At 39.3% G+C, this 21,389-nt stretch overlaps 1 protein-coding gene across 2 annotated transcripts in view; it reads right to left on the reverse strand.

The window, feature by feature from the left end:
- Positions 1-21,389, reverse strand: part of FBLN1 (fibulin 1) — an 81,051-nt gene that overhangs the window by 14,508 nt on the left and 45,154 nt on the right. Inside the window, exons 15-16 of one of the 2 annotated variants that reach the window (XM_057426846.1) lie at positions 10,201-10,343; positions 8,074-8,205 (exon numbers count right to left, since the gene is read on the reverse strand). In XM_057426846.1, coding sequence (XP_057282829.1) covers positions 8,074-8,205; positions 10,201-10,343 — 275 coding nt within the window. Of the gene's footprint in view, positions 1-8,073; positions 8,206-10,200; positions 10,344-15,374; positions 15,822-21,389 lie in introns of those variants that run through there. The other variant, XM_057426856.1, reaches the window with a different exon arrangement.

Consider the following 21,389-nt stretch of genomic DNA (forward strand, 5'->3'; position numbering starts at 1 on the left):
ATCTGCTTCTCCTTTTGCCTTTAATTTTACCTCTGAATTAAAAAGGACATTACAGCACAGGAATTGCATTTCAGCATGAAAAGGCATCTTTCTGCCTTATTCAAGAGATCACAAATTTGGGATTCAATTTATTAGAAATGCTATCCTTCAACCACTCAATGAAGTTTAATTTCATTAACACTTGGGCTTCTCTAGAAAGCTTTGGCTGCTGAAATGCATCAAATAAAGAGGCAATAAAGAGGCCTCATGGTATTAATACTTTTTTTGGCCAGAAACAAATGGTAAATATTTTCAAAGCTATTATCTGTCATGTTGGATCATATGGAGCCTTGCTATTATGAAAGAATTAAAAACAACCTTTGATTTTACTGAGGTTTGGCTAGTTTACAAATACTATGATCTTTATTAAGGATACCAAATAACTTCAGAGAGATGTGCTCTTATCTTGGTTTGGCAAACTTGAAGTGCTTTTAGATCTCTGGTTTGCCTGCCAGCCAAACCTCGCAATGGGTTTTAATGTTGACAATGCTGTGAAATCACTCATGCCTAAAATGCAATAACTGTACTTAAAGTAGCCTCATTAAAAAATAGTTTCCACCATACATTTTTTAATCCTTCTTTTTCCACCTTTGAGAACGTGTCATGCTTTATGTAGTTCGAGAACCTCACATATTACAAAAACAGGTGGAAAAAACTTAAGGGCTGAATGTCCAAAAGAGGAAAAAATCATATATGTCAGCTTCCTGATTTTAGCCCTACTACCTTATTACAGTGGGGTTAGTGTCCACTGTGGTACATCATCACGTACATGCAATCTCTCCATTTAGCAAGAGTGGCTTGTTTACCCTACCTGTCCTGCAATCACATTATTCTGTTTCAGCCAAGCTTGGATACTGTAGCATATCCATGACACCTGGGCAATTAATTATTGTCACCCTAAGCATTTCTTGGCAAAAAGCCATGCTGTGGCACACAGCATGATATGGCTCTGTGATTCAATTTACCATGGAAGAAAAGTACCTAATCCTGAGGATTTGACATGAAAGCCCTTCTGTAGCTGCTCAGTCATCACCTAGAGGCGACAGCTCTGCGGGTATTGTTAGCAGAACTTCTGATGAGGGAAGCTCTCTGAATCTTAATGCGTGTTAATCCCTGACCAAATTCTCAAAACAAGGCTAAAATAAGGGGTCACTTCACCACATTTGACCCCTTAAAAAATAAAAGTTTTTTAAGTAATCCATGCATCTGTGCATCATACTGGGAAAAATTTTTGATATGCTTTGAGTCTTTTATCTTCTGTCTCCATTTTTATAGGGTGTGTAGGTGCTACTGCAGGAATGAGACGCCATCAACACGTGAACTTGGGAGCAGCAGCAGAAGCAGCTGAATCGGTCACACAAATATTTCACACTTGGAGATCCTCAGAAAAGTAGGTCTCTGACTACTCTAAACCAGGGCAAAGAACCTCAGAAAGCTGAATTCACACAGAACTCTCTCAGAGGAATTGCTGTAGGATGTTTCTCGGTGTACTGAATCCAAATATGGCTTTATTGGCCCATTTATGTAATATCCCAGCCCAGTGTTTAAAATTAATATCAAAAAATGCATGCTATGCAATCTGAACCAAGGACCTTCTGCAGTCCCCTTAGCTGTTCCCTGACTCAGTCTATATCTTTCCCAAGCTGGCAGGTTTTATACTTCATGCCACAGTTCACGAAACTCCATCAGAGCTGCAGTGTGATTTATTTGTCTGCTTGCTTTATGGAAGCTGTAACCAAAGGTGGTCTGTATGAGTGTTTCTGTGATATACTATACCTTCGTACCTGAGGGGTGAGATGAACATTGGTCAAGGAGGAGTGTTTGATTAACCAGGTACTTGTGATGTGCTAGAGTGAAATTTGGCATTAGGAAGGTTGCTCCACTCGAGCATGAGACTCATTCTCACCAGAAAAGCACCTTCAGCATTTCTCAGATATGAAATGGAAATTCACCTCCTGTTCAAGTTGCCTGTTTGCCTCCAGAAGAGCTCTCCAGCCTGACATTTTTTCTGGAGGGGAGGGAGGGTATTGAGAGATTTGACTACCGAACAGTGCACTCATCAGCATCCCAAAAGGGCAGGTTCAGGCAATAAATCTAGGATCCCATTTACCAAATGGCTTCTGGGCACTCTCATCTCAAATGCATAGCTACTAATTTCAACAGGGCATCCTGGCATAGAGAAAAACTCACAAAATATTCTTTGCTGAGGGAGTCCTCTTGTGAAAGGGGCAAGCCTAGATGAAACCAGAACAAAGATACTGAAAGGGACTGTGTCTTTTTAGTGTAAGGCTGCAAGAGCCTGTCGAAAAACCTGCTGAATTATGTCCCTGCTCTCTGTGCTTACTGTGAATGACTGGACAGCACCAGTTTTGTATTGCCAGACACCATTGTCATTTCATGCTAATGACATTATAGTCATGACAAAAGGTGGCTATTGTTGCTTACTTTCTAGTAAGAGTACCCACCAGGGGAGATAATGTACGTGCTGAAATCCTCACCCACGAACAGCAGAGCTCTCCTGGACACCCTGACTGCCTACACCTAGCCTCCATTTCCCGACAGAGAAGCAATTGCAGGTGAACTGCTACCTTCAGCATTAGAGCTGCGCCAAGAAGCCCAAATCAGTCCAGGGATCTCATTATGCTAAAAGCAGTAACAAATGCGTGGTAAGAGCCAGCCAGCCTCTGGCCCAAAGATAAAGTCTAAAGCAAGAGAGGATAAGGGAAAAGCAGAGAGGAATGTGAAAGTACTTGCCCATCACTGCAGAGTGGGCCCAGGGACAAAGTTCAGAACCGAATCTTTTGCAACCCAGTGCCTCTGAATGTAATGTCAGATCATGCAAATGTCAGACCACGCAAATGTCAGACCACACAAATGTCAGACCACAGCATGGCAGACTGTGAAAAGACCTTGCTACACTGGGAATGGCCAAACTACTTACAAGACACAGAACTACTACCCTGTGTTAAGGAGAGGTTTCCTCAAAAGTCAAACCTCCAGTCTCCTTCTCCTGCCCCCAACCAATATGGATTACACAAACACACTTTCTTATGGTATCTGTTTTTGTTTACCTTATGATCAATTTTTAAATGTGTCTTCCCAGCCTCTGGATCATACTAAATGATTACCATAGTAAAAATTAGACTACTACTAAATCTTCTGTTGTGCTATCAGTAGCTGAGACACTTTCTGTAGTAATTCAAGGGTAATATCATGAACTCTCACACTTGTACATGTGGCTGGAAAGCCAGCACAGAGATAGCAGTGAAATCCTCGCCATAACAATGGAGAACAGCAGTACCTATCTGTAAAATGATAAGCAACGTTGATATCAGTGTATTCTAGCACCAGCACAACACCCCTGAGAAGCTCTATAGGTACAAGTGAAATTTTATAATTGTATTGACTCTGGATGTTTTTGATCAGAATAGTACAATTCCGCTTAATAGGCGAGAGTATCTGCTTAAGTTAGTATTGAATGCAACATAAAAGATTTCAGCCTACGAAAACTGCTTTTTGCTGTATGACAAAATTTTACAATCTTCCTGAAGTTTACCAGACTACAAGGTGGTATTACAGTCACCTAAGGAAATGAATGCATAGCTGAGGGGGGAAATGTTTTATAGTATCTTATAATACCTTAGGCATTGCTAGGACATTTTTGTACAGGTTGAAAATGCATTCTTCATTTTTCACTGACAGCTGGTTAAAGGAGGAATGCACTGAGAAGTCTATAAAAGCTTTTTTTTTAAAAAAAATCCACAACTGGATAGGTCTGCACTTCTGTTTTCCTCCCACCCATGCTAATAAGTGACGTGCAGTTGTTAACAGTGCCCTTTGGATTCAGTGCCACCTTGGACTGTAACCACACCAGGCAGCAAAGACTCTACAGCACTTCTCGAATCACAAAAGAAAGAGGTTTCGCACCTCTTTGTTAGTACAATAACGTAGAAATATTGGAGACAACTTTTTACACAACTATTTTTCTTCAGCTTGCAAGAAGTCTATGCACTATAACTCCAGCAGGCTGGCTTTCATTCCTTCTCTTCCACTGGAAGATACTTCCTGTAGGTCAGCATAGTTAGTTATGGAGTCTGTTCTTCTTTTGGACCTCCATGTCTGATACGGCTGATCACTGATTCCCATTTGATATATTTTCTTTCCTTGATCTTGCAATACTGTCCTTACCTCTTTCTTCTCCACACTTGTGCCTGCTTTTCCTACATCTCCTTTGGGAGACTGTGCTCTTTCTTTTTCTAACATTTCCTGGAGCAACTGTTTCCTCTGCTTCTGGTGTCTCTTCTTTTCCTCCTCACAAACTGCTGCTAGACACTCTCATCTCTCCCTATGACCTCAGCGTCTGCCTTTCCATCAACAAATCACAAAAGTCTGACAAGCCACTCTCCATCCAACCCTACATATTTCTCAGCATCACTAACATCTTCTCCTTGATGTCTCAGTGTCAACGTCAATAGATAACAGCTAAAACTGATGACCTGATTCTTCAGTCCACAGTTCTTTGTCAGTATTGAAGTCCTCACTTTTCTTCTGTAACTCCTTCTTTAACAGCTCCTCCCACTCTCTAAGCCTTTACCAAAAGGAACCTGTACCTTTTTACTTTTTTTCAGTGCTACAGTTTTGAGAGCATCTTGTTCCTTTCCATTCACACACAGGTCCTTCTTAAGGTGTCATCTCTCGTGTTTGTGACAAACTAGCAAAAACCTGTTTTACTAATGAAGGATTTCCTGCAAGGGCATCTTCATTGATCTGTCCTTTCTCCCCCCTTTTTCTCAGTGCTCCCTCTTTTCTTTGAATGCCTTCATCAGTTTCCTCTGCTCTGACATGTTGTCAAGGTTTACTACACTCAGCCCTTTCAGTAACACTAGTAATTATTTTCCTGCTTTTTTTTTCCATATGCTCTTATGTGTTTCATCTCTCTCTGAGCTAGTCCATGTCTTTTCCTTAAAGAAAATAAACCCACAGAACTCCTGTAGGGGTTTTCTACCTTTTCTCTTATAGAGAAAATTTGTCTTGTAGACAAAGGTATTTGGTGATCTAATTTTCTTTAGCAGATTAAATAGCTTTGATACTCTGGTCATTTCTCCTGAAATATTACACAGAATGAAACATGCTTATTATTCCTTTTACCCATGCATCTATGATTTCAGGGTAAACGTATTCTTTCCTCTACAATATAGACAGCAAAAATTAATAATAATTAAAAATAGGTTACACAGATTTAAGAGGCATATGTCCATTAGTGGTCATCAAGCATGGTAGCCCAGGTGCACTTTCCCAGAAGCACATAAACTAATGATTGCAGCAAGTTGGAATATTAAGTTTGCAGAAAGATTCCTATGTACCTCTCTGTTACTGGCTCATATGCTGGACAATGGTTACTGAGCTAGCTGGGAATTTGTTCTGCTAGAGTCCCTGTGTTACATCCCCACAGTTCTTATGTTCATGTAACTTAATGGGATAACCAATGAAGTTTCTGATATTGTTTATGCCCTTTGTCTTCTTCCACCCTTATGCAAACCCTTCTTCTTTCTTTACAAGAGGGACTCATTTTATGAACTCTGGAGGACTAGGATCCCATCTTATTTATTGTCTTGAAAACTACTCAGCACTTTCATGGAAACACCTAACATTCTGATTATTAACAAGAAAAAAATGATATTCTGATGAGAGCAGCAGAACTGCTGCTGGCAGAATTATTTGTAATCCTGATTTCACACATACAACATGCCGCCCTGAACCTCTGCCCCTTCAGGTAAGTATCAGCTGGAGTTTTGTTTTGTTTTCCCTTTTCCAGTTATGCTGCAGGCAGTTTACTTTGCAGCTTCCATCCATTAATCTCAAAGTAGTTTTACATAGAGGAATTAATTAAGAATCTTATATAAAAGAATTAATTAAGACAGTAGTAGGCATGTTTTATCATCTCCATGTTGCACATGGGGGAACTGAGGTGAAGAAAGAGTTGCGCAATTCTTTTGCAGAACTGGGAATATACTTAGGTGTATATCATATCCTCTCAACTTGCTGTATAAGAATATCCTTTTTCTCCTAATGCTGTGAGGCAGATATCCATTTTACCAAGTAAAATACCATCGACACGCAGTCCTGTTATTCAAAATGGAAAAGCTTCCCTCAGGCGAATACCTTGGCCAGCCAAATATCCAAACACATCCTTCTTTCTTATTTCAGACAGAAAGAAGCACATAGCACGAAAAGCAAACTACTGTAACTACTGTGGGATCTGATAACATTTATACTCTTCTAAAGAATCAACCCAATACCTGAAATCTGTAATCTTATCATCCCACTTTAACAGACTCTCCCTCTTTCTCAGCATTCACATGTATACTTCTGTTTGATAAAGAAAGAAATATAAACCTAATGACTGATGATTTTTATCTACAGTTCATAAAACCTTTGCACAACTCAGGCTGTAATGTCAAGCTTCTGAAATGCAACAGTGCCACCTTCAGATCATGCTAAGTATGACTTTTTCACAAACCATCAGTGTGGAAGCACAGCAGTAATTTTCCTATTCATCCAAAGTCCTGCTAGAAAACCCAGAAGCACATACATTTATAGAATCGTTTTAGTTGAAAAAGACCCTTAAGATCATCAAGTTTAACCATTAACCCAGCACTGCTACGTCCACCACTAAGCCATGTCGCAAATTGCCACAGGTTTTTAAACTGAGAAACCCAAGTACTTCCAGCTAACTTACTCTCTAGTAACATGGCCTGGATTATGAACTGTATGATACGCAATGGATTAAAAGAAAAAAATCCCTAACCAAACCTTGCACCACGCATTGTTTCACTATTAAAGCACTACAAATAATCACAGAGGAATCCACTATTTTCACTGTAAAATATTTCTGCCCAGTTTCTGCTGTGTTTTTTGACTCCTGAAAACTCTCACATGTGTAAACTTGAGCAGAACCTGCACATTCACATATTGAAGCACAAACGTTCAGTGGGAACAGTAGTCCTCTATTTTCATAAATAGACATTAACAAAGACCAATCAAATATTACCTTTTACTACCTGGCATATTCATTCTTTAAGCATGAGAATCACAGCATATTCCCTTGCTACAGCACTAGCATCTTGCATCAGGCAGAGCAGCACATCAACTGGAACCTGCTTCTGCTCTGCAACCCTCACATGATTTGCCACCTACTCCTGGGTATGCTGGGTCCTAGAGTGAAAGCCAAGCAGCATAACACTGTAAATATATATCTGTGTGCATGTATACATAAATATGTATGCTAGATACACTATACGCATTACATACTGCATACATTATGCACTATATCCCCCAAAACAGCCCTGCTCTGAGAGCAGCTCATCAGAAAGAATGACCCCAGATTGTGTTGCAGCCCCTCCCAGCTATATAAATAGATGCAAGTCTACAACATGATCCATATACACACGTATACCTCCTGCCATGTCTCCTCCCTGCAAAGCTGAGACTCTAAATCAAATTCATATGCTCCATTCTGAAGTTTCTTCTAAACCGCAGCATTTGTCAGATCCCTTTTACCTTCAACAAAGGTATTTATTTAAAACTGAACCAGCCTGTCATTAAGTATTAAAATAGGTAACGGTTTCAGTAAATTCAGTCCTGCTTTAAAAAAACTATTATCCAAAAATTGGTTCAATGCTGTTTAAACAAGAACCCTTAATTAAACTTACAGTCCCTTCACTAACATGCTGTATTATTATATTGAGTTTGATTATAATGGGCAAGGCTCATCATTTTAAAATGAAGCCATTTGCATTTGTAATTAGCACCAATTCTGAAAGAAGTTAGAACATTTCTCAAATTGAAGTTTAGGCCTTTACTATTTTTAATAAAAAACTAATTGTGATATTAGTTCAAATTACATAGATTGGACTGGAGAATAATAAATCAATACAGGCTTGAAAATCAAGGTGGGAGTTAATTACTTGAGTTAATTTCCTTGACCTTGTTCTACAATATTATTGCGAGAAGTAAACAGAAAACACTACTCACCCACTGTCATACCATCCATGTAACGCTTGATGATATCAAAGGAATCTCTTAAATTTCCTTCTGTTATGTCAAATATGATATCTGCCTGGTTGGCCGGATATGTAGGTGTGATGGCACGAAGAAAAATAATCTCTGCAAAGAAAGAGGATCACAGAATGTACTGAGAAGTATTTGAAAACATCACTGAAGAACCTGATAGAATGTGATCCATAATGACTTGCCCTCAAAGTTGGTGGAGGACAGCCCCCTCCCCCACCACTCTCAGTTTGTCCTTTGAAAAGAAAGGAAAAGAAAGAAGATCTGGGGGAAGGGAGGATTCAGAGAGATTTATTTTCTCCTCCTGCACCATGCAAGAAGCCCTGAAGCCAAAACACTATTAGAGTCCAGAAAGTCAACTCTTGGAAACCAGGCAGACTTGCAAAATCCCAAAGAGGACAGCACTGAGGATCCACAGGGTGGGCAGGGGAGGGGGACCAAACATATAAACCTCTGAACTCTGATTCTATTAGGCAGCTAAAATATTGCCATTACAAATTAGAGCCCTTTTGAGTATCAGAAAAAGGTTTTAGGTTTAAAAAACAGTAAGAGTATCTTAGCCCGGGGTGTGTGTGTGTGTGTGTGTGTGTGTGTGTGTGTGTATTAAGTATTGTTACTTTCATTATTATCCTTGCTCTATAGATGATGAAAATAAATCATGGAGCTGTAAGAATTCACACAAAGCCATGCACTGAATTACGGTTTAGGAACATGTCCTGGGCTTCAGTCATACTCTCAGATCACTAGGTCTCATTTCTTTTTATTAACTTGTAAGGGTGGACTAATGAGGGAAGTTTGGGGAGCATCCTGGGCCAAATCCTTAGCTCTGCTGCCAGTACACCTGGTGAAGCTGAAGGGGTGTGTATGGGAGAAGTGGCTATGGGGCATGCCTTTTCTTCCTGTGAAGTAGGGCCAGCCAAGGCCTGAAACAGGCCTGACGCAATCTATAGCAGCTATACACAGCTAAGTTATTGGTGGTTAAATGGCTCCTATATGAACAAGGACTGGGACGTCTCTTGCCCTTCTTCTTTTGCCTGGTGCAGAAGTGAAGAAACAACTTTGGCTTTCATTTAGGACAAATTTATGACACAGCAAGGCTGAGACTCTGCATGCATCAGAAATGGAGACTCAGGTGCTTTAAAATCCCCTCAAAATAATCTTCCTTCCTCTGCCACTTCTCTCTCTGTGTCTGTGCTGTACAGCAAATTGTTGACTAGGTTCATCCCACAGAGAAGTAGGGCTGAAAGCAGTCATCCCACCTATGGATGTGTACACAATCCCAGTGAAGATGCCAGAAAGTGAATACCAGTGCCAAGCAGCAAAAATTGGCTCTTGATCTGTATGTATGTATGTGAACTAAGCAAAGTGAGAGTGATCCTTATGAAACTGCAGGACTTAAAAACCTGCAGGTGCTGCAGAGGCTGAAGGAACTAAAGAAATACAGATGTGCCCATGAGAGTGCAGCATCTGGGGCTGGAAAATTCACTTCAGATGACTGGACAGATACTCACTTGGATACTTTTTAAGAATCCTAGCTTAGAAGCTTCCTGTCCAGCCCTTGAAATTTCCCTTCCTTTATTCTGTATTTTAGAAAACATTTATTTCATAGGTCAAAAATTAGACAATCACAGTACTAGATAGCTTATTCAATAGAATGTATTTTGTGATTAATGTTTCCATACAGATAAAGGCTATATTTTTGGAACAAGTCACCTGTCAACAGAAAACAACAGACCACAAACAGATGAGAGGAATATAATGAGTACCTACTTCCTATGGGAAAATCTGCAAGAAGGGAAAAAAAATGTCATGGGGCACACGGCTATTATGTGGGTAAATGTGGTACCTGGGAATTCAGACTCAATATGTATTTCCTAGGAAGCTATATGAGTTAGAACTCTAACTTTCTCTGCCCCATAAAATTAAAACTCCTGGATATCGAAGGTTTTAATTAAATGAGTAGTACACTATAATTTGGACCTGTGCAAACATTTTACTGCACTGGTAGCAAGTCTGGCTTTAAGCAAGGATTTCCGGTGGAGGTTTTCTAAGTGGTAGTCTATTAAATGGAACAAGGAACAAACCACTTACCTTCAGGTCTTGTAAATTCTCTGAACGTGGGCAGTGAAATGACAGTGTGGGAAATTGTGTGGACTGGATCCAACACACAGTTGACATCATTAGGTCGACAAGACTTAATGCAACGGATAGTATCTGTCTTTTCAAGTCTGACACTAAGAGAAACGAGAGAGAAATATGCATATATTTTCTGAAAATTAATTACGTCTCTGTGTTTTGCAATCTGGGGAGCTAGAAACTATAATTGATAGAAGTGTCCATTCTTCACCTCAAAAGCTGAGACAAATGCAGATCATCAGAACTGCTAGACCACTGAAAAACTTGGCTCAGCTGAGTTGCGCTCAAAATCCCATTAAATCCAGTTCTTTAAGCCAGACATGTGAAAACAGGGAGAGCCGTAGAGCATGAGATGCCACGATGCCATGTAAAATCTATTCCAAAGTACAAACAAGACCAAACAATTAGGCCCAGATCTTCAGCTGCAGTGTGTGGGCATGGTCTCACCAATTACAGTGAAGCTGCGCTTATTTGCACAAGCCTTTTTTGCACTCCATGTGATATCAGCCATATAAACAAGAAACAATTCCCACTCTGGAAATCTGAAGAACCAACTTTCTTTCACGATTTTCAGTGCAAAACGAGCCAGAAAAGCCTCTCTGAAGTTTTTTTGTTGTTTTTTTTTAATTTATTTTTTTCACATGCCCCTTTCCATTTAAACTGAGAAAACAGGAATGGAAACTGGGAGAGGAAAAAAGTTAACCACATTATTTAAAACCTCAAAGATTGAATTCTGAGTTTGGGGAAACGGTAAGGGTCATTTCATATTCGATCTCAACCAGCTGCTCATTCGTCCCTGAAAGTCTATTAAAAGTTAAATGGTGACTTCTCACCCTTGTCCACTAGAGTGAATCTAAAGTCACTTACAGTTCAAGAACTTCACACAATACCCAGTCTGTGTTCATGAGAGATGAAAGGGCTATGCTCGGACTTACAATGTGACTAAGCCCCACAAATGATCTCAACTTTGACCTGCCCATTTCTTCATATTTCTAAGTGGAAAAAAGAAAAGACTGCAGTGTCAGGGGGGGGGAGGAATTCAAAGATTAAAAGGAATAAAAATTCGCTGAGTAAAAGGGAAACAAAAATGGAAGCTTTAGTTTGCCAGATACCTCTAGAAATAAATGGATCTTGCTCTTTTCAAAATGTGTTGCCCAAGTCCACATCTACAAGCCATCTTTTTTCAGATGTTCAAAGGAACTTTACGGCTCTGTTAATACCAAATACATCAGTGACTTCTTATTACATGCTACCCACATTTGCTCACCAAAGAAAACAAAACCAAACAAGCTGATATTGCATGAAGCTAAAATAAAGATAAAAGAGAAAACATGAATCAACATTAAGGAAATTATGCTTTAACAGATGTGAATGGACATAGTCCACAGGAAGGCAATGAAGCTGCCTTAATTTACACCAGCTGAGCCTGGCTTCTGATTTTTCACTCTGTAGTTGATGTTTTGAGACTGGCCAGGAGATGGAGGCCAGGAGAGACCTTTTACTTCCCACTGTTACCTGGGTACAAAATTTTGTCATTTCCTAGACACCTCACAGAGAACAGAATACAGCTTTCTGTTGAAATGCTTCATGCTGGTCGTTTCAGAACAAATTAATTATGGATATATGGACATAATAGTCTGATCTACAGCAACAGATTCCACCCCCTTAAACCCCAGCTGCCAAATTAAGAAAGGACTTCCAGCTAGCTGACCCTCATGTCTGTGAAATAAAGATCAGCTAAATTACACAGGCTAGCTCCAGCATAATATAGTCTATTTCAAAATACATAATAAATAGAATTGAAGCAAAATGTGCATCATTCATGTTTGTTTCCCTCTCCCCTTTTTTCTTTTTTTCTTTTTTTCCCTGGCTGCATACAGAGGAGTTTAGCAGACATTTACATCTATACAGCCATGCAAACAAACACTGCATCTTTCCTCAGGATCCTGCTGAGCTGGGGTCACAAGAGCCAAGTCAGACTGGTTTTACTTCCAGCAACATGTTTAAAAATGCTGGAAAAGTTCTTTAATTTTTTTTTTCTCTTCGCATTACATAATGCAAATAATAGCTATAGCATCCTCTAATGATTTTAGGGACACCAATAAACAGTAACTTGCATAACTCACATTGGAACATTATTACTAATGAAGTACTACTGGTACAATACATACAGCATCCTACATTTTCATAGCTGCATTTAGATAATAGGATATATATGCAGAAACACTGGTGGGAGTGTCTGAAGCACTCAACATTGGTCTGCCTTTGCTCCTTCCTAGAAAGAAAAAGGAGCTTTACTGTTGACTTCAGCTGGAACAGAATTGGGCAAATAGAAACATTTCTGAAATTCTCATCCAAGAGGCCAGGAATTTAAGATGAAGTGCTAAGACTTGCATTCATAATTCTCACTTTTGATTCACTGGAGTAAATCATTCTGACAGGAATTAGGTACCCTGCATACAGAAACTGAGGATCACAATGATCACAAGTGATTTGTGTTAGTTCTTAACTAAAACTGGTTTCTAGACCAATGCAGCTTGTAACCATACAAGTTACAGACAAATGATTGCCAGCTCTCTTTTTTTGCACCATTTTTCTCCCTTCTTATAGATCCCACAACTTTTTTCTTTCTTGCATGCTTTGTCCATACTACTAAATTTGAGTTTATGCTTTCATTTTCTCCTGCCCAAATATTCATTTTCTTATCACCTTTCTTTTGATATCCCTGCTAATTGCTTCAGCATATCCAAAATAACACTTTGTTCTTTCACTGCTTCAACATCCCATTTTTAGACAACTCCTGCAGTAACTTCTTTGACAACTAGCATCTATTTAAAATCCTGTTATTTGTTATTAACGATGTGCTCTGATCTTAAAATACTTTTTAATTTTATCCTTACACATCATCTTTACATTTGATCTTCTGATTAACTGATGTTTTCATTTCTGCTCATGTCCTTCTGTAGTAGGGACAGTGAGGGACAAAAGTTTCTTCCTAAGTGCTGAGAAATGTCTTTATTCAAATCTTTCCTTCAAGTTTTCCCCTCTAACAAAAATTGCAGCTCTGGACCTGGTGCCTCTTTGAGACCTTTTTCATTTAAAAGAGAAAAAAGTTAAGAAACAGCTCAGCTGCTCTGATTATTTTGCAAATAATCTTTTCCCGAATATCATTTTTCATTTCTTCTTGGGTCCTGGTGTAATTTATTTTCATATTCTCTCTTAGATTCAATTAGTAAGTTCTTTGGTTCAGGAACTGTGACTTCATTTCCATTTGGAAAGAACCATGCACAAAAATGGCACTACATAATTTCATACATGTTCTTGAATGTTCCAGCCACATTGCAGCATTAAAGCGTCTAATACAGGAGAATCTGAGCTCCATGTTCTTAAATTACTTGCTGAATGCAATTAATCTAGTAACATTTTACAATACTGAGGGCCAAATTCTCACACTGCCTTCTTGTCCTGCCAAACAAATATATATTAACGCTTGCAAAAATTAAGTTTATTTTTGAATCTTTATCTTACTTAATTACAGCCTCATAATGAACTGGTAGCCAGAAGGCATTTATATACGAGCATCTTCTGTGGCAGTAAGAAATCCCATTAGTTCAAGCAGCATGGGCTTGTGCTTTCAATATTTAAAACTGGGACTCTATCCCCACTGGCAGCTTCTGGCAGCTTTATAAGTATGTGTCAACAGACTTATTAAACATTGGCATTCCTCATGAGACTTGAACTCCTGTCAGCCAGCTGGGATAAACTTTGCCTTAGGGAACATGTAATACTCTGGCAGAGTGCTGCAATCATGCCCCAATCTAGTCCTTGGCTGATGATAAGCCCAAGAGCCTGCAGCTTACAGCTAATAGAGTAATTCCTTGTGTTCAGGTGATTAAGGCTTGTGATCTTGGCTTAGAATGTTTGCAGTTTCTAACCTTGTACCTTTCTTGTGTCTTCTGCATTTATTTGGTGAAGCATTCTTTTTTTTTTTTTTTGTTTGTGCATTCATGTGGATTATTCTTCATCTATGGACGACTATTCTGCTTATGTACCAGGTGGCAGAGATATCTGAGCCTAGGATTGTGTAAAGAACACTGATTTTTAGATCATACCTCTGGGACTGAGCTTTTAATATTTATCAATACAAAGACTGAAGAGTAAAATAAATCCTTTTCCAGCTCACAAAACAGAAGAACTCTGAAGAAATTCCAGTTGTATTTTCTACATTTTTCTTGATTGCATAGAGGTGAGTGAAGAAACTTGTAGAAGTAAAGGAAGAAAGATTTGGATATCGGAGTTCTGGCTTATCTTTTAGGGGTGCTAGGGTTTGGCTGGGATTTTTTTGGTAGTGGGTAAAGTCTTTAAAATTAAATATTTATCAGCTTTGATATGGAAGTTGGAGAGAGACCAACTAAATATCTTTTTCAAATATTCCTATAGACACATCTCAGGATATTGCCTGTGAAATAGAAAAGAGCTCTCTGCTAGTAGCTGAATGCTGTTAGGAACTGCGGTTTTCCCATCATTAGATTTTCAGTTCAGTGGAAATTCCACAGAAAAGAAGATGAAAAATCTCAAAAATAAATGTTCTTTAGAAGAGATTCTCTTTTGTACCATCTTTAAAAGTTAGAACTGGGATCTGTACCTGATGGAAATCAGCACAAGCTCACTGGCTACAACAGAGCAATGATAACTAGTGCAGCTTGAAAATGTGGGTCCCCATTTTCAAAGCCACCTGTGTGTTGGGGCACCATGAGGTCCTAAGGGTCTAAGTTACACGCTTTTAATAGATTTTCAGAAAATGCACAGAAATTTGCCCCTGAAGTGACAAAACTCTCTAAAGATGTCTCAGTTGAGACAGGTCAAATTATATACCTATTTTATTTAAAAAATTTAGACCTAAACATATGCAGCTTTGTATCATCAAATGAAACCAACTCCATTACTGTGTGAAGTAAATGAATTGTTTTCAGTCCTCAGTATACTCAGGCAATAAGCTCTTGGACACCTGTTTCTGCTTTTTATAATGACACAGAGTACATGTAAGAACCTCCCTAAATTGAGACGTTCAGTTATGGGGGAAAGTGGAGAACTGTAATGATGATGGCAAATAAAATGCAAGTGCAGCATGCAACAGATGAACTAAAACTTTATTAAAACTGGGAAATAAAAGCTACTTTTAAAAGAGAAAAGGTAGCCAATGATGCCTGTAAGATAGGGATCAAAGCTGTGCAGAGACAAAGATAAAAAGTTTGGCAATAAATGTGTTGACAGTTCCATGGCGGAAAAGTTGCATTTGAATTGTCAGAAGAAGGTCTCTGGGCTCTGCGATTTGCCGCTGCATGACCACAATGCCACTGTGGTTGTTCACTTTTTTTGTGGTGAAAAACCCCTCCTGGTTCCCGCTGATGATGGACAGCAGAATTTTATCCCCAGGGACAGCATTGGAAGGGCCCATGCGGAAAATGTCGGTGGGTACTTGAATGTTGGTAGGAAAAGAGAGGTGATAGTAGGTTATTCTCAGAGGCAGGCTCTGGCACTCCTTATTTTCATTACAAGGCAAGCGCTCACAGCGACTGCAAGAAAAGTGAGAACACAAGACAAGAGGAAGATTAGCGTACATTTAGCAAGCGTGATAGGAGAGCAAGGGCAGTGGGGATGGGAAAAGGTATCTTGATTTGCATATTGTATCCATTCTTCACCCTGGCACCTCACTCTTACTGCAAATGGGCATTTATTAAATAAAGACGAAGTTTTCTGTAGCAGGTGCTTTTGGAGGAGCATTGCCATTTTCAGAAGTGCTGCCCTTTCTTTGCACGCACAGATGGACTGAGTCTGGCACCTCAGTGCAAGTGACAGTTTATTTGCATCTAGATCAGCTAAGCTCTTCCCAGGAAGAATGCTGTCTCTCCCCTCCCTCAGTTTTATTCTTTTGTTGATTGGACATAATATTAAATAAAGAAAGAGATCCTAAGTGGTTACTGAGTTGACTGTGTCCTACTTGGCATGTCTGGCTGGATTTGAAAACTGAGCAAAGTATTCTGAAAACCACAAATATATAAAGAGTCAGCCCTTCTGAGGGAGAAGAGGCACTTTAGATACTGCACTACGTATGTTCATCATCTGACAGCATACAGAGGAATATAAAACTTATTTCCAACACTGCCTGTATGCTAAGTTTTATTGACTTTGAAGGAAAACTTTACTCCTCTTGATTTGGCACAGTATTCCTCTGTGCTACCAGGACAGCCAACATGAGTCAGTCTTAACACCCATCTAGGAAAACACTGAAAGCAAGATCCAACAGCCTGATGTCTCCACCATGATGCTGGTAAGAAAGTTGCCCTTTGCTGCTTGTTTCCCTTATCACGAGGCATTATATTACAGTGAAAAAGTCAAGAGGACTAAGAAGAAATCTCCCATACAGGCTGAAAGTGAACAATGAACATCAGCACCAGAAATTACGATTTGCATGGAGAGAGCAATCTCCTCTCTTTCTGTTACTGAGAACTGTGAAGTTTATCCAGCAGACTGTGGCACAGACAGGTATGAGCATGAAAGTCACTGCTATTAAAGAATGTTATAGTCTACCAGCACATTAATGGAGATCTGACATGTCATGATACCTGATGGGTTTGAGAAGTGTTTGAAGAATTGCATACAAGAAGAGTTTATATGAATTTCAGATTAAAGATGCCCAGCACCACGTTCAAGTTGTGGTGAACACCCTCTCAAGACAGGTGCACAGAAGTAGAGATAGACACGATGATCTCACTTGGATATTGACTTTGCAAAATTTGGGGATGATGAGATTGTGCATTTAGCTCCAAACTTGCTCATGCACAGCTATGACTCAATTACATTATGTACGAGAGCCTCTCCACTCAAAAGCAATATCAAGTTCACAGGCTGAGGCTTTAGAACCTAAACTATTTACTCACTCCTTTACTAACAAATGCTCCAGCATGAAAGCCTGGCTTGCTTCTTACTACCTCAAGGACATGCGAGTGCCCATTTCACTCGTTTTGTTTTGACATATGAAATTGAGCTCCTATCAGGAGTATCTGGTATCAACAGAACTGTAGCTCATAAGCAAACCCCACTTTGTTGCCAATACATCGTGACCTGAATTCCAGGAACTTTTCATTATATGCAAAATAAGCACTTTTAAGAAGAGTAGTTAAAAGCACCCTCAGTTCTTCAGTTAATGTGTTCTATATTTTCTTTTAATACCACTTGCAAATGAAAGTACAAAGCAATTCTTTGAAGACTTAAATGCATTCTTAATTTTGTTCATCTGTGTAAAGAGCATGCACAAGTCTTCACAGGATGACCAGCTAATTAGGTGTGGATACTCCCGGAATATTTTCAGGTATAGCAAGTTCTGCGTTCTTTTGTGAAATGTCATCAATAACTCCACTAAGAGGAATTACTTGGTTTTGCTGAAATCATGAAACAAGTCAAGACAGTTAATTTCTTAGTTGAAAATGTTTTCTTCATGTAAATCTTTTTGGAATCATGTACCTGCTCATGAGCATTTACATGCTCATAAAAATGCCCTGATTTATTCTTTTATAAATAAAATACGTTTTATAATAATAGCTAGATTTTTTAAGAGAACAGAACCCTAAAGCTTCCAGTTTCCTAATAACAACTTTCTCAATCAGGACATTTTCCTGATTCATTTGTGGAGACAGATGTGCCTGCAGCTAGAAACTAGAATTATTAAGAATTCATTACCTTTTATCATATTCTTTGGTGGTGCACACTACACACTACACACTTCACTATAGGTTTAGTTACTATTCACTAATTGTTTCACCAAATAACCACAAAGGAGAGAGAGCAAATACTACTGCTTTCAAGAGCCAGAGTTCATCCTAGAGTCATGCACCAAAGGCAATAAGCAATGAGCATTTAAATCCCGGTGTACTCTTTAGACCTTATTTAAATACTTCCCTTCAGTGGGCAGACGAAAATCATAAGGCAAGGGAATCCAACAGCCTACCACTAGTGAGTAAGCAGCCCAACATTCGGGATGCTGCTCCAGCTCTGCGTCATCTCAGGACGGATGAGCTGGCCGTGCAGCCACTTTACCCGGCCACCACGCCGTGTCGCTGTGGGAGAGAGCACAGGGGACCCAGCGAGAGAAGGGGAGTGCTGCGGAGGCAGCAAGATGCTACCAGAGAAACCCAACCCAGGGCCCAAGTAAAACACGCTCTGCTTTGCAGTGAGGAGGGATTATATGCATCTTTGCAAATGTTTGCAATTAGGCACATGAGCTAGAAAAATAAGCACATGCTGCTGCTAAACACTTTTTCCTGAATTTGTTCCTGATTATTTTAGCTCACTCACTACTCTGTTCTCCTACATTTGATTTTGTGGCTGAAGTACTGGTTTTGAACAATTTCTCATAGTGTGAGTTTCATATACAAAACACTGGTTACTCATACAGGAAAATAAAACTATCAGAACTAGAGAGATTCCATTTTAGATAATGAATACATCTCCTAATGCAGAAATGAGGAGAAAATATTTTCTGCCTTCCCTCCTGTTGATTTCTGAGCCTTATTTTTACTCCTTTATGCCCAAAAGAGTTGAGTGGCATGCGACAACTCCTCATGTGCTGAAGAGACAATAACTTTTTACTAGCAGGATTTATGACTTTGTAATTTACTTCATATATGGAAAACATTTCAACGTGCTGAACAACTAAGCAAGCCTTATTACTAAACTGTACACTACATATCTCTGAAATTCAACCCTATGGATTTCCAGAGCTGCAATAACCTTCCAGACCTCCTAGAATATAATCCATTACAATGGCCTTCGCTCCTGCTATTGTTGGCCTGTATATTCCTTTTCAGTAGGTTGCACCACACCTTGAGGCTCAGGTGAGCTACCAGCCAGGCTGCATCACCACATCATGGATCCCTACATTGATGTTAATAGAGCAGCTATGTAGAGAAGGGGGATTTTGTCTTACACTAAAACTTAAAGGGAATGAAACCAGCCGATAGCTGGTTTTCACAGACATTTCTTAAGCAGAGGAGAATCTGGAGTTCCACTTCAGGCTGACACAGGAATACAGTATTCAGCAGTACAGCAGACAGGATGGACAACCTTGCATGTACCTTCTGTCTGGAGCTGGAAAGTCTCAAGGAGTTTTCAAGCCATAGAAGAGACAGAAGCTCGATCTGCTAAATCAGAGGACAACTGCTTGTTGCTTTTTTTCTTAGATGAACAAAACAACGTATTGCTCTCTACGCTTGTTCTTGGAAATGAGTGAACTGCTTTTGCCGAAATTTGCCAAAGCTCGAGTTCAAACCAGACACTTAGCATGTAAAATTTTAGCCATTGGTTACATTCTGGAAAAATTCTAAGCAGTTAAAAACAGGTCCTAATAATGAAAAGTGTCAGGTAATCTTAATAATATGCAGACATGTCTAGAATATAAAGATATTTCCCAATCTGGCTCAGTGCAGCACACATTTCTGACACGCCGCCATAACCACTTCTTTATCTTTTCTACTATTTTTCTTGGCTTAAATATTATAAATGTTAGACTTCAGTGTCGCATAAAGAGAATTTAATTGTTATGCAATTCGAAAACAAAAAGTGTTTGGCAAGGCAGTAGAGCAAGTTAAGTTCTATTGTGAGTAGATCTTAATTATCCTTGGAAAAACACCAAGCCTAAAGGCTGATCAAGGCAGAAAAAAAAGCAGAATTTAAGCAAAAGAGTTAAGGCCTTCAATAAAATCGTTACCACTAAGAATCAGGCCATGGCAGGCACTTTGCTGGCCTCTGGGGAAGGTTACACAGGCTGTTTCCTCCTGAAGCTCAGTGTACCTATACAGCATCCTGAGCTTTCAGCCTTTGACATAGGATGATTCTGCAATTCTTCACCTGAAGACAATCACCACTGCAACAGCCACCATGCAAAAATCTCTGCTTTAAGGGTATCAGGTAAGAAAACTTCTGGATCACTGAGGACTGTTTTCTCTATATAAGAGTTTTCAGGAAAAATAAGGATGAACAAACTTGGATTTGTAGGACTGAGGCATATTAAATGATAGCTGTTCCAAAGAAAATATTGAAGAATAGGGTAAAAAATCCTATGAGGTGCCAACTGGATGGAATGGAATATGTGCTGTCTTTCTTATGATGTGCCAAGTTGGTGAAACTGGAATGTGTTTTGAATAAAAAGGAGAGGGAAATAGTATCTGTGTTAGATACGATGCTATAAGAAGCCAACTATTTTGATTTCATAATCCTGGCACAAGATTGGGTAAAAAAAGTGATTTAATGTCATTATCATGCAAAACCTATTGAAGATGTGCTCTCTATCAGCTATGGTGGGTTATATATGCCAAAAAAGAAAAAAAAAATAAATTCAAGATATGTATATTCATCTGGATGTTAGAAAGGTGCTAAAGAGCTGCCTTATCAAACCATTCCTCAGTGGGCACAAGGTAACACAATACATAAACCCTGATTCCAGCATAGAATCATAGGATCATAAATGGTTTGGGTGGGAAAGGACCTTCATATCATCAAGTTCCAAGCCCCATGCCATGGGCAGGGATGCCTCACACTAGACCATGTCGCCCAGGCCTCTGTCCAACCTGGCCTTGACCCCTGACAGAGATGGAGCATTCACCACTTCTTTGGGCAGACTGTTCCAGTGCCTCAGCACTCTCACAGTAAAGAAGTTCTTCCTTATACCTAAACTAAACTTTCCCTGTTTAAGTTTAAACCCGTGTTTAAGTTTAACAGTGTTTAAATTTATACCATGTTGGTATAATACTCGTATACTGGCTAAGCGTGAGCGTACCCATCTCCCCGTTGAACTAACTTGAACATTTTGCAATAAAGATAATGAACTCATATTCTCTTTGGTTTATGCAAACGCATTTTTTACAACAAATTTAGTAACTGTCTTTAACTGTTGAGAGGGAAAAACCTAATAAATCCAACAAGATAGTAACTCAAGGAATTAAAGTAATTAGAAATTCACTGAGCAGCTATGGGGTTTGCGTTTGACTCATAGCCTAATTATAGCCCTAGCACATCAGAAGAACCTCTCCCTATGAGTCTGTTTGAGTTTGGCAGAGTAAGCCGTTACAGGGCCCCAAAAACTCAGA

The sequence above is a fragment of the Pezoporus wallicus genome, unplaced genomic scaffold, assembly GCF_028554395.1.
Source record: "Pezoporus wallicus isolate ANWC-B61680 ecotype Strahan unplaced genomic scaffold, APGP_CSIRO_Pwel_v1 scaffold_3294, whole genome shotgun sequence".
NCBI classification, from domain to species: Eukaryota; Metazoa; Chordata; class Aves; order Psittaciformes; family Psittacidae; genus Pezoporus; species Pezoporus wallicus.